General features: G+C 36.0%; 1 protein-coding gene across 4 annotated transcripts in view; it reads right to left on the bottom strand.

Moving 5' to 3' along the window:
* Positions 1 to 13500, bottom strand: part of CNTLN (centlein) — a 331221-nt gene that overhangs the window by 109025 nt on the left and 208696 nt on the right. For all 4 annotated transcript variants that reach the window (XM_060199608.1, XM_016193668.2, XM_060199607.1 and 1 more), the window contains exon 14: positions 9586 to 9677. In XM_060199608.1, coding sequence (XP_060055591.1) covers positions 9586 to 9677 — 92 coding nt within the window. The remainder of the gene's footprint in view (positions 1 to 9585; positions 9678 to 13500) is intronic.

Raw genomic sequence — 13500 nt, 5'->3', positions numbered from 1 at the left:
GGAGACGTCCAGAAACAATTCTAATTTTTTTTTTACTTTTTTTCCTCTTTTGATTTTTTTAAGTCTTGGAATAAATGTGAAACATTCAGTCTTAAACTGTGTGAGTGGAAATGGTTCAAATAAGACAGTACAGATCTCAATTCGTGTTTGAAATGATATGTCTTCATAACAAAAGTTTTCTCTTCCTATGTGTTAAAGACTACATGTTTATGTGTGTGTTTCAAGTTTGTTAAACATTAACTTTAAGGTTAAAAGTGTAACTTTGAAGCAACATTATTACCAGAGTTAAATTAAGGAGTTTTCAACATGATTCTCATAAAGGTAAACTTAATTTGCTAAAGTAACTAAGTATTTAAGGTAAATGTCTAAATATTTAATGTGACAATTCATCATCTCCAAAATTAAAATACAAATTCTCTAGGACATTTTTGGAGGGCCCCCCAAAATGCCCCGTGAACTGATCTTGTGGAAATTAATCCACAACAAATCTGGCATCAATCTGGCATTGTAAATGTTCTAAGAAACATTGTCACTAACATGTGTTAACTCTCTAAGTAACCTGAGTTTGTTTAAGGTTTAAATGAAAATTAGTTAAAAATCAATATGATTTAACAAAACTTGGTCATAAGATAATTAAACCAATTCTAATCATACAGTTATCAATTATAGTAAACTTCTAACTTGTTACAAGTTTTTTCTTCACAAGTAATTGATTACAGCTATGTCAAGCCTTCATATGAAGAAGCATCTGCTCATACGAAATCCCTGAATCCATTTGGACCCCTGTTCTCTGTCATTGCCCACAAGATGGCACGACTAGAGTGTGCCCCTGAAACCAATTATGTGATCTGGCATAATCTGAAGAACCTGATTCACAGACTCCAAGGACAGAACTTTCTTTCTGCCTTTTTCTTGCCCATCGCTGTCTGCCTTTCCTGCTTCTCCTTTGCCTGTCACGTTTTGGCAGTTCTAGCTCACTCGCTACAAAGAAGCAAAGTTCCAGTGGCTGTCCTCCTCATTGAGATAGACATGTGGCATTTCTTCCCCTGGTCATTAGCACTGGACTTATGCTTCTATTGCACTTGCTGATAAACCTTTGGAGACTCACTTTACAATGCTGGACTTCTTGAGGACTGACTGTAGCAGTCCATGGACCTTGCAGCCAGCTGTCTGGGACTATGCAACACCAGATCACGTCTCTTGCCCCTCGGCCTATCAGGCCTCCACTCCTCTACAGCGCCCCTGTCGGTCAAAGTTCACGGCGCCAGTACGTCGGGCTAGCTTCGCGGCAGAAGACAGATGATCATGGACACATGGCTGAGCGGAGAATCAGTATTTCTTTATTCATGAGCAAACGGCTCAAAAAACTAATCTAATCTAATCACAACCTGAATCTATCCTATATCTTTCTCCTCCGGCCGCCACGTCTGGAACCCAGGAAGTATCCAGGATAGGGGGCGGGGAGAAACAAGAAGTGCGAAAAGTCAAAAACTAAACCAAAATCTCCCTGAGGCAGGGAGAGTGAGACCAAACCAATGTAACAGAATGACCATGTAAATAGACCACAACGTCAAGCAATGTAACAGAAGGGATCCCAGAAGCAGAACTAGAAGCATACCAACACACCCCCTTTCTGCTGATCAGGCAGCACCCCCTTTCTGCCCATTAGGCAGCCCCTCTCTGCCTACCAGGCCTCTCTTCAGTCTCACGTTGTCCCTTGCTACTCTTACTTATTGCTCCCTGTCTTATTCCACTTCTTTTAAAAATGTCTGCATGATATAGGTTTCTGTTGACCCCTACACTGCTATTCCTCTGAAAGAAATGGACTCTTTTACTGACCCTGACCCATTTATAGATGGCCATTAAGAAAGAGGGGGATGTCAGGAAATTGTGAGGATGTGGTTGAGCTTGGCAGGGCTTGAACCTGAGGGGTGTGTCTATCCTGTTAGTCTCTCTCTCTACTGAGAGGTTGAGCAAGAAGGGACAGTAGTAACCCCAAAGTTATGCCTCGTCCTATCAGACTCCCTGCCTCACAAAGCACCCCACATTCCTGATACTATGGCAATTAGATAAAAAAGAAAGGGAGAGATGTTGGGCCTTAAGCCAGCCCCCACCCCTGCTCTGCTCCATGCTCCATTGCTGATACTATGGCCTATTTACATAATCATTGTTTTGCCTGAAAGATGCTCACCATTGATCTATCTTCTTTCTACCTCAAGACCCACCCTGAATGCAGGGTATTAATTAATTCCACTGGTTAAAACCTTCACAACAGTTGCTAAGGAAGTTTCTACCTTAGCCCGCTCTTTTCTTTTCTTGACCCCCTTTCCTAACTATTCCCTCTTCCGACTTGCTACTTCCGGTTCTAATAGATAAAAACATTGTCTCTGATCAATAAAGACACACTATGATCCTGTTCCACCACGACTTCCTGGTCTCTCTCCACGTTGCTGAGTCAGCAGCAGCTCAGGCTGTTCTCTCCAACCCAGAGAGCACGTGCCTGGGAAGAAACACCCTCACGCTAGCCCAGCACCACATCAATAAAAGCAAAGCCAAAACCCACATGATTATCTCAACAGATGCAGAGAAAGCCTTTGACAAAATCCAACACCCATTCATATACAAAACACTACAAAAAATGAGATTAGATGGGAAATTCCTCAAGATAGTGGATTCCATATATAGCAAACCTACAGTCAATATCATACTCAAGGGACAGAAGCTGAAAGCATTCCCACTCAGTTGGGGACTAGACAGGGCTGTCCACTGTCACCATTACTCTTCAACATAGTATTGGAAGTTCTTGCTATAGCAATCAGACAAGAGAAAGAAATCAAAGGAACACAGATTGGATGGGAAGAAGTCTAGCTCTCACTATTTGCAGATGATATGATAGTATACAGATGATATGAAAGAATCCAGCAGAAAACTACTGGAAGTTATTAGGCAATATAGCAAGGTGTCAGGCTATAAAATCAATATTAAAAAATCAGTGGAATTTCCTTATGTTAACACTAAATCCAAAGAAGAGCATATCCAGAAATAACTCCCATTCACTGTTGAAGCAAAATCAATAAAATGCCTAGGAATAAACCTGACCAAAGTAGTGAAAGATTTGTATACTGAAAATTATGAATTGCTATTCAAGGAAATAGAAAATGATACCAAGATATGGAAAGACATCCCATGCTCATAGATTGGAAGAATTAATATAATCAAAATGAATATTCTTCCCAGAGCCATATACAAATTTAAGGTGATACCCATCAAAGTTCCACCAAGCTTCTTTAAGAGAATAGAACACAAACTACAATCATTTATCTAGAACCAGAAAACACCTAGAATCGCCAAAACAATCTTGAGGAATAGAAACAGAAATGGAGGCATCACACTCCCAGATCTCAAACTAGATTATAAGGCCATCATCATCAAAAAGCCTAGTACCGGAACAAAAATAGGCACACAGACCAGTGTAACAGAACTAAAAGCCAAGAACTAAACCCCCACATCTATGGCTAGCTAATCTTTGATAAGAGGGCCCGAAGTATTAAATGGAGGAAGGAAGTTCTCTTCAATAAATGGTGCTGGGGAAATTGGGTTGAAACATGCAGAAGAATGAAACTGAACCACTTTATCTGTGAGCTAAGTCAGAAAGATGAAGATGAGTATGGGATGATCCCACTCATAAACAGAAGTTGAGAAAGAACAGAGAGGTAAACTCAGAGGAGGATTTGACTGAGTTTGGAGTATGACACCAAAGTAAAAACACTGGGTTTTAGGGTGAGGGGTTGGGGGTGGTATGGGACACTGTCTTTTGGTGGTAGAAACAGTGTTTATTTAAAAAAAAAGTTATCCAGATAATTTTGGAAAATGAATAAACTAAGTTAATCTAGAATTATGCATGCAAAATAACATGGAATCACATCTACTTTTAAAACAAAATTTTTCAAAGGTTAATAAATTTTTTATTATTAGAAACTAATGATTTGTAATCTGTAGAAATACACAAGAAAAACTTGTGCATATACATAATGTTCTATAGTTTACAGGTTTTTATGATGTTAAAGATGTAATTGGATTGGCAAAGCAGCTACCCTAACATCATGTACCAGCTTTGTCAAGTGAACAACCAAGTTCAAGCCCAGTTCCCATGCACTAGAGAAAGCTTTGGTGTTGTAATACCTTTTCCTCACTCCCCCATCTCTGTTTCTCTCTACCTGAAAAAAGGTGTGAAGTGCCAATGGAAATGAAAAAAAAATTACATAAATTATTTTTCCAAGTGTGAATTGTTAAGTCATCTTCAGCACTGCTTCACCACTCGAAAAGCTTCCCCCCTATAAGTGGGGACCAATGTCACAAACCTGAGTTCTTGTATATTACAGCATGTGCACTCAAGCAGGTGCACCACCACCCATCCCCTAGAGTTTATTCTTGATCTGAATTAGAAGTATGTTGGGGAAAAATGTAGCAGATTGTTGTAGAGCTTTGGATTTCTGTATAAGAATTTTATTGTTCCTTCTGGGTGTAAACACTTTACAGGTGAGCTGGGCAATGTGAGTGGAAAAATGCACCTTAGTACATGAATTATGGTTAAAACTTCTTTACTTTGAATGGGAGAAAAAAATTCACTGTATACCTGTCTATCTTCTTCATGAATAGACAATCAAGCAAGCATAAATCAGATTAATAAAAAAATTAAATGAACAAATATATTTCCTGTGTAAACAGGAGAGCCATGGATTCTGAGAAAACTCACAGTCTCAGGCAGAAACCTAAAAAGGCTTCTTTCAAGGCCAGGTGATGGCACACCTGGTTAAGTGCTCACATTACAGTGTGTAGGGACCCAGGTTCAAACCCCTGGTCACCTCCTGCAGGAGGAAAGCTTCAGAAGTGTTGAAGCACAGCTTCAGGTGTTTCTCTGTCTCTCTCCCTCTCTATCTACCCTCCCCTCTCAATTTCCTTCTGTCTCTATCCAATAATAAATATATATATATTTTAAAATTTTTTTATTGTTGTAGCTATTGTTGTTTTTATTGAAGTCATCATTGTTAGATAGGACAGAGAGAAATGGAGAGAAGAGGGGAAGACAGAGAGGAGGAGAGAAAGATAGACACCTGCAGACTTGCTTCACCATCTGTGAAGCGACTCCCCTGCAGATGGTGAGCCGGGGCTCGAACCGGGCTCCTTACGCCGGTCTTTGGGCTTCGCGCCATGTACGCTTAACCCGCTTCACTACCGCCCAACTCCATACATATATATATATATATATATATATACTTTTAAAAGCCTTCTTGCATAATGGATTTTTTGGGGGTGGATGAGAGAGGTAAGCTGAGGTAAGTTATAACTTCCTCAGGGAAATGAATATTTTGACTATTTTAGTACATTAGATTACAGAGCAGAGTAATTAAATAGGGTACATTTGTTTAAAACATTCTGTACAAATAAGAAACTATGCCTTTATTTATTCATTATTTTGACAATGATAGTTTCAGAAAATTAATAATATGAGTGTGATAGGAGAAATTGAATTTATGAGCCTGGTTGTTTTACCTAGTATAATGTTTAACCAGTTTTAATTTTAGTTTCCTCATATGTGAAATGGGAACAGTAACACTTATTTTGTCAGATTATGAGTATTAAATATCATCACCACTCTCATCCTTCTACCAGGGAACCAGATACAGAGACTAAGGTTACCATAATTACAGGTAGTTAAGTTCTAAATATATTTTTTTAATTTTCTTTTTTTTGGATAGAAACAGCCAGAAATTGAAAAGGGAAGATAGAGAGGGAGAAAGACAGAGAGACAACTGCATCCCTGCTTTACCACTCCTGAAGCTTTCCCCTGCAGGTGGGGACCAGGGGCTTAAACCTGGGTCCTTGCACACTGTAACCTGTAAGCTCAACCCGGTGCGCTACCACCGGCTGTAAGTTCTAAATATTTTATCATCACTTAACATCTGTGTTATTAGTCGTAACAGCTATGTAAAAATTCTCAAGGTAAAATATATTAATATTATTGAATTATCAATAGAATAAAATTTATAACTGATTAAAATACAGCATGTTAGCTCTTGTAACTAAATAACATCTTCACATGAGATTGCTAATCTGGAAATTAATGTTACTTTCTTCAGTTAAAAATTCAGTTAACTTCTGGCATAAAGTAACAATTCTGTATAGCAATAGGGAAAATCCTTTCATGATCTATTATATTTAAGACATTTAAAAACTGTTAATGGCATAATGTGCATATATGTCTAATCATTAGGAAATCTTTTAAAATTATTAATGTTTATGGTTTAAGTGAGTGTAAAGGGCTGGCTGGTTGGTGGCTCACCTGTTTGAGTAGACTATGTGGAAGAACCTGGGTTCAAGCCCACAGTCCCCATGTGCATCGGGGGAATCTTCACAAGTGGCAAAGCAGTGCTGTAGGCATCTCTTCTCTTTCAAGCTCTCTACCTTCCCCTCCCCACTGAATTTCTCTGTCTCTATCCAAATAAATCCTTGAAATATTCAATAATAAAAGTAAAGTAAGCATAAAATAAAATATATACACTACTTCTAGAGACTTTGAAAAGGGAAATTCCATAGTAACTATACAAGTGGTATTCAAATGATATATTCACAAGTTATTTTGAAACTAGTTTAAATTGTCAAGAATATAAATATCTCAAAGTATATTTGAGAATAAGCCTGAAGAATTGTCAATGGCATTTGGTTTATGTGCTCAGTGTCTATAATTTTCTTTTTATATTGAGCATTTAAATAATTAGCCAAAAACATGGTTCCTTTCAAAATAATAAAATATTTTACTTTGTTAAGTGTGAATATTATTTTGCTAGAGGTGCATTAACAAAGCATCACAGACTGAGTAGACTAAACTCTAATAACTTCATTTTAACTAAATAATTTTGCAGCAATCATCTCCAAATACATTTACATTCTTTGATACTGGGGATCAGAATTTTGATATAAAAATTTGAGGAAATGTATCATGTAAAAGTATGAAATTCCCTATTATGTTTCTTATATCTACTTAGATGTTACATTCTTCTGTGTATAAAAATGTTTATATGTTTTTGCTCTCTTTTAAGAACTTTTTTAAAAACAACTTACTTAATTTGTTTTATGAGGGACAAATGAGGTGAGGGAGAGTTCAGGGGCCCACTGTGCTCCAGCATATAAGGTGCCAGCATTCTTTTTTTTTTAATTTATTTTTTATTTAAGAAAGGATAAATTAACAAAACCATAGGGTAGGAGGGGTACAACTCCACACAATTCCCACCACCCAATCAGCATTCTAACACAGGGGCTCCTACATAGATGTTCTGTACTTTATCTGCTGAGTCAACCCCTCAGTCACTTGTGTCCATTTTGAGTAAGTTTCATGTACATCTTTAAGTAAAGAAACCTCAAATGAAAGGAGTGAAGTGATGATTCACACAATTTCATTAGGTTAATATAAAATTGTAAAAATAGTGTATGAATTTAAAGTTTCTATTTTTCTTTCTTTTCTTTTATCTACTGTTAGTCTATTTATTTATTTATTTTGCTTCCAGGGTTACTGCTGGGGCTCAGTGCTGGCATTATGAACCCACTCCTCCTGCCAGCCATTTTTCCATTTTACTGGGTAGGACAGAGAGAAATCGAGAGAGGAGGGGGGAGATAAAGAGAAGGAGAGAGAAGATATAGGTACCTGAAGACCTGCTTGAACACTAGTAAAGCTTCCCCCCTGCAATTGAGGACCCGGGGGCTCAAAGCTGGATCCTTGCACAGGTTTTTGCACTTAACCTGGTGCCCCACTACCCAGTACCCACCACAAATTTCAATAAAAAGAATTGGCTTTTCTGGACTTAAAGCAGCTTCCTGGATCCTCTATAGTAGTAATCTCTTTTGATAGTGAATGAAATATACTTTTTTAGAGTTCTTACCCCAAGAATGTAAATTCACGAGAAAAGCAATGTTATATATGTGTAGTGACAAAAATTATACAAAAATAGGGGGCAGGAGGTAGCTCATCCAACAGGGTATGAAGGTCAAGGCTCATGTGTTGAAACAATATGAGAGCATCAGTGGGAGTTATACAAATGTTGGAATAGTATTTTGGTGCTTTACACCATCTGCCTAAATATACATCCATCTCTGTTTATTTCTCTCTGTCTAAAATACAATAGAAAGAAAAAAATATAGCATGATTGTGGTGAAATTACATGCTCATGTGAGACCCCAGCATGACACATATCACACATACACACAAATTATACAAAACCTGGCAGAGGAAAATACTGTCCTGAAACAAAAGTTGATTATCTTAATATAAACTGTATAGCAATCTAGCTAACAGTACACACGTTTTCAATTACTCATTTTAACTTAACATAAACAAATGTGAACACTTCTTTTTCTCTGTATTATTATGTTAAGCTGGTATGTGTCATCCAGCATTAAAGAGATAAAAGTCTTTGATACATGACCACATGGTGTCAGAAATATAAGGAATCACAAGATCTGCTATAAAGCACTATATTTTTACAAGTAACTTACAGATTAAAGTGATATTAGGTATGCATGTCACTATTTTTTTATACATTTGTGCACTTCTGTCTTTTCTAAGTAAGAAGTGTAGCCAAACAATAGTTAAAAGAAAAAACTTAAAAGAAAAATTAAAAACTTAAAGAACATTTTATTTATAACAAGTTATAAAATGTGACCAAACCCACTTACTTGAAAATATTAGTCAAGTATAAAGATAAATATTGCTTCAAAAGAGCATTTCACTACTAATCCCATAAGCATATAAACTGACTAAGATTTATACAGATGAATCTGTTTCTCAGATAGTTACATTAAGTAAGCATGCATTTAAACTTTTATAAAAATGAAATGTGTCACGTAAATTTAATACTAAAAATAAAAATTATAAACATAGTATCATTTGCTAAAACTCAGATTTTCTAGCTAAAATAGTGACAATCTGGTGTCACTTAACATATGACATAGATATAGAAATGTCCCTTAGGGGCCAGGTGGTAGCACACCTGGTTGAGCACAAATGTTACAATACGCAAGGACCCAGGATCAATCCCTTGGTCCCCACCTGCAGGGGGAAAACTTCATATGTGGTGAAGCAGGGCTGCAGGTATCTCTCTGTTTCTCTCCCTCTCTATCACCCCTTTCCCTCTCAATTTCTACCTGTCTCTATCCAATAAATAAAGACAATTTTAAAAAATGTAAATGTCTGTTAATGTATCTCGTTCTGTTCTATTTGAACACTGAACTTTAAAATTACATGTAGCAAACACCTATAATATAAATTTTATAATTTCTATTTTTGTTATTCTATTTTTATTGTTCGAGTATATTTTAATCTATGTCAACAGAAGCACAAGTGTTTCCACATTTATTTCACTAATATTGATTATTTTCACCTATTTTGGCAAGCCAATGATTTTGAAATATGAATTTAAATGAAGGATTCATATAAAGTTTAAGTTCATGAGTTCCCATTTTCAAACATAATCCTTTATGTGAAAATTCAGATTTAACTTGCTCAGCTCAATATCTTACAAATTAGAATACCTTTTGTAATGTTTGCTCAGACATTTCTTTCCCATTCTTCTCTGAAGTACTCTTCTTGACCTCAGCTTCTTCATCATATCTAAAGAGTTGTTCTGATATAGAAAATACAATATATTATAATACCCCATAAACTACTAAAATACTGTCATGTCATTTTTAAGAAAAAGAGTGCTCAGCTATAAGTTTCTAGCCTATCCTTTCTCAATTATGAATGATCTAGCCTACTTTTATTGTCAAACATTTGGTTAGTAACTGAATGGTGACCCTTTTCAAGAGTTTTAGTCACATAATTATATCTTTGTAGTGTCACTTTTTTTTTTTTTTTTGCAGTGTAAGATTTTCAAAGCTGCAACAGATCTGTGGGTTAACAATGCTATACTTTTATTCCTATTTTCATTCTTTTGTAGACTATTCTCCTTTTGCCTTAAAAGCAGAATTCATTGCCTTTTTATCTATACAGTTACTAGTAGTTTTGTTCCTGGATCTTGTTCCCTGCCAGGAGGATCAGAGTGATTGCTGAACAAAGCAAACAGTAACAGAATCAGGGTACACTGAAACTGTAGCATCTTCTACCACCACATTTTCTTCAAGTAAAATATATTATACTGGACACAGTAAACCATAAGAAACACTTTTCCAGGAAAACTATTAATTTATAACAAATAGAATCTCAGAAAATGTGTGAAGTTGTATCTATAAATCATTTCTACCTTAGCCGTCTATTTTGACTTAAAAATCTTTAAGATAATAAAAACTTTTCAGCTAAACAAAACTGTGAAAAAAAAACCAACCATGTCAACTTTAAGTGAAAAAAATAAAATTTAAACTCTGATTTGTTTTATTAAAATACATTAAAACTTTAAATAAGAGCAGGGGATGTAACTCAGTCACAGAGCACCTGCGTTAAAACAAAAAAGCAAGTTTATATATATTTTTTTCTTATCAGATAAATTACAGAGACAATATTATATTTCTTAAAAAATGTCTTTGAGATCCATTATTTTTCAAAGAATCAAAGGAGGATAAAAAGAATACATAAAACTAAAAGGATACGTATTTGTGTTAGACTGATATGATTTTGCTTTAAAGTGTGCTTGACTGCTGTAGGTCAGTGAAAAACTTTGATTTATTAACAAAGGAAAAAGAAAACAATATTATTCTCTATAGAGTAGAAATCCTCTTGGTATAAACAGTGACTAACAAGTTTGTTAGAATGAATTAAGCATTTCTTTGGTCTTTGAAACATGGCATATCCAATTAAAATGTCTATTCTCACAAAATAAATAGAACACTATCATAAGGATAATAAAAGAGAGAATAGGTAGAATTTTCCACCAAGGGAATATGTACCTTTACCTTGATAATAATCAATTGGTTCCCAAGTTTCTCATTCTAGCCCCTCAACACTATGGTGCTGAATTCATTTACAACTCCCTTGTAGCAATATAGAAATACTATGCAAATACGATTCATTTGTTCTAGTCATTTAAATATCTGCTATAATTCCTAGTAAGATATTTACTCTTAAAGAAAATTATCCTATACACAAAAATGTAGAGTATTAACAATAGCTCTGATAATTCTCATAAAAACAAATGCAGAAAATGTTTCAAAATGAAATGGCTGCCTTTGTCAAAGTTCACTAGTGAACCGGTTGATCACATTTATTTTGGGTTTTCTGCTGAAAAGTTTCTCTCCTTCATAGGTTTGTATTAAAAAATAATCGAGTAGGTAGGCCTAGGTCATGCAGAAGAACAAAAACCTATATCTCTGCCCTTGATTTTCTTCCTGTTCAAGCAACTCAGTCAGCATAGGTTTCCCTAAGATGTTCAGAACAGGCTTTACTAGGACACATTACTTTGGCATGCATATTAATTCGATCTGAGACTCATGGGATCTCTGAAGGTCACTAGAAACTTTAGCCACTACCTCAACTGCTTGAGAGAATAAAAATTGAAGGAACTGCAAAGTATTTAAAATTTTACCGGAAATAATTTTTCAATTGAAGAAATCCATACATATACCAATATATGGCACAACAAACTACTCCTAAAAAGGGAATTTGGTCTCCTTTTTCATATAATTCACTCACTCCTCATCCTCTTAATCCTTTTTTGCTCTCTTGAAAGCCCAAGTCCATATTCTATTCTTTAGTTCAGGATATATACCTCTATATTGTCCTATTTGATTCTCCATAAGTATGTAATTAAATATATTCTGTATTTTGCTTCTTTGTTATTCATCTGTTTGCTCCACAATCCTAGGAGGAATCCAGAGAAGCAGGGGGGAATTACCTCTTTGAGCCTACTTCAGAATTTTGAAAATAAAATGAGAAGAACTAGTCAGACATATATACATCAGAGGCCAGGGAATTTCTCCCTGGGAAGTATAATTTGCTGCATTAGTATATGTGGCTCTGGGTTTGATCCCTTGAATCATAGGAGTGAAAACTGACTGGTGAAATGCTTATATGTTTTCCTCTCTGTCTCTCTATTTGTCTCTCTCTCCCTCTAGCCACCCTCACCCAACAACACAGAAGAAAATAAAAACTAAATTTTAGGCTGAAAGAAGGTTTATCTGTAAAGCACAAGTTTCAAATTCAGGAGGCACTAGACTGGATCCCCAAAGTCACATTTAAAAAATATATAGGATGACCTCACTCATGAACACAGTTGAGAAGTAAGAACAAAAAGGAAAACACATAGCAGAACCTGGACTTTGGTGTACTGTACTAAAGTAAAGGACTCTGATGGTAGGATGGGGAACTGTTTCAGGTCCTAGTGCATGATGATAGAGGAAGACCTAGGATAGCTTAGAGTGTTCTGCAGAAAGCTGAGAAATTGTACTAACAACTGTATTTACCGTTGATGGTAAACCATTAATCCCCCAATAAAAAAATGCTCCAAGTCATTGATTGTTATTCTTAACAAGTCCCTTTCAGTAACCTCTGAGTTTATGCTATTAACCATTTGTGGACCTCCAGACAGCTTTACCACTGTGTCTGATTGCCAGAGGATCTAAATGGTGAGAGTTTAAAGTTTGAGTTCCATTTGTGAGAGCTGTAGAGAAGGGAGAAGAGATCGAATCCAACATCTATGGTAAATGATCAACCACCATAAACAACCCCTAAAACAAGGGAGTAGAATGGTAGTGCAGTGGGTTAAGCGCATGTGGCGCAAAGCACAAGGACCAGCGTTAAGGATCCCGGGGCTTGCCGACCTGCAGGGGAGTCGCTTCACAGGGGTTGAAGCAGGTCTGCAGGTGTCTGTCTTTCCTCCTCTCTGTCTTCCCCTCCTCTCTCCATTTCTCTCAGTCCTATCCAACAATGACATCAAATAACAACTACAATAATAACTATAACAACAATGAAAAACAACAAGGGCAACAAAAAGGAAAATAAATAAATAAATATAAAAATTAATAAAAAAATAAAAAGGTTTAAAAAAATACTAGATTGGTGAATATATATAGTTTCTGGGAAGGAGATGTGGTGGAAAGCATAAAGCCTCCATGCTCCTTGCCCTATATATCTCTTTTACTTTATTACTCTTTAGTTGGACTCTTTGTAGTAAACCAGTAACTATAAGTAATGTTCATTCATGATTTCTTTGAGTCTTCCTAGCAAAAACAGTCATATGGTTATCTACTTTATATATATAACAAATAAGAAATACAGATGATAATGGGAATCTACACCTCAAGTGGAAATGATATTCTGAAACTGAGTACTGCATCTGTGGGGTTTGTGCCAACTCTAGGTAGTATCAGAATTGAATGGAATTGCAGGACACTAAACTGGTATCAAAAGAATTAGAAAACTTGCCCATCATAAACCCTCTTGTGGGCCTCTACAGGAACTTGCCCTCAACATAGAACAACAATGATAGAAACTGTCCTCACTCTACAAAGGGAGAC

Source organism: Erinaceus europaeus, chromosome 10 (genome assembly GCF_950295315.1).
Source record: "Erinaceus europaeus chromosome 10, mEriEur2.1, whole genome shotgun sequence".
NCBI lineage: Eukaryota > Metazoa > Chordata > Mammalia > Eulipotyphla > Erinaceidae > Erinaceus > Erinaceus europaeus.
This window is presented reverse-complemented; position numbering and strand designations above follow the sequence as displayed.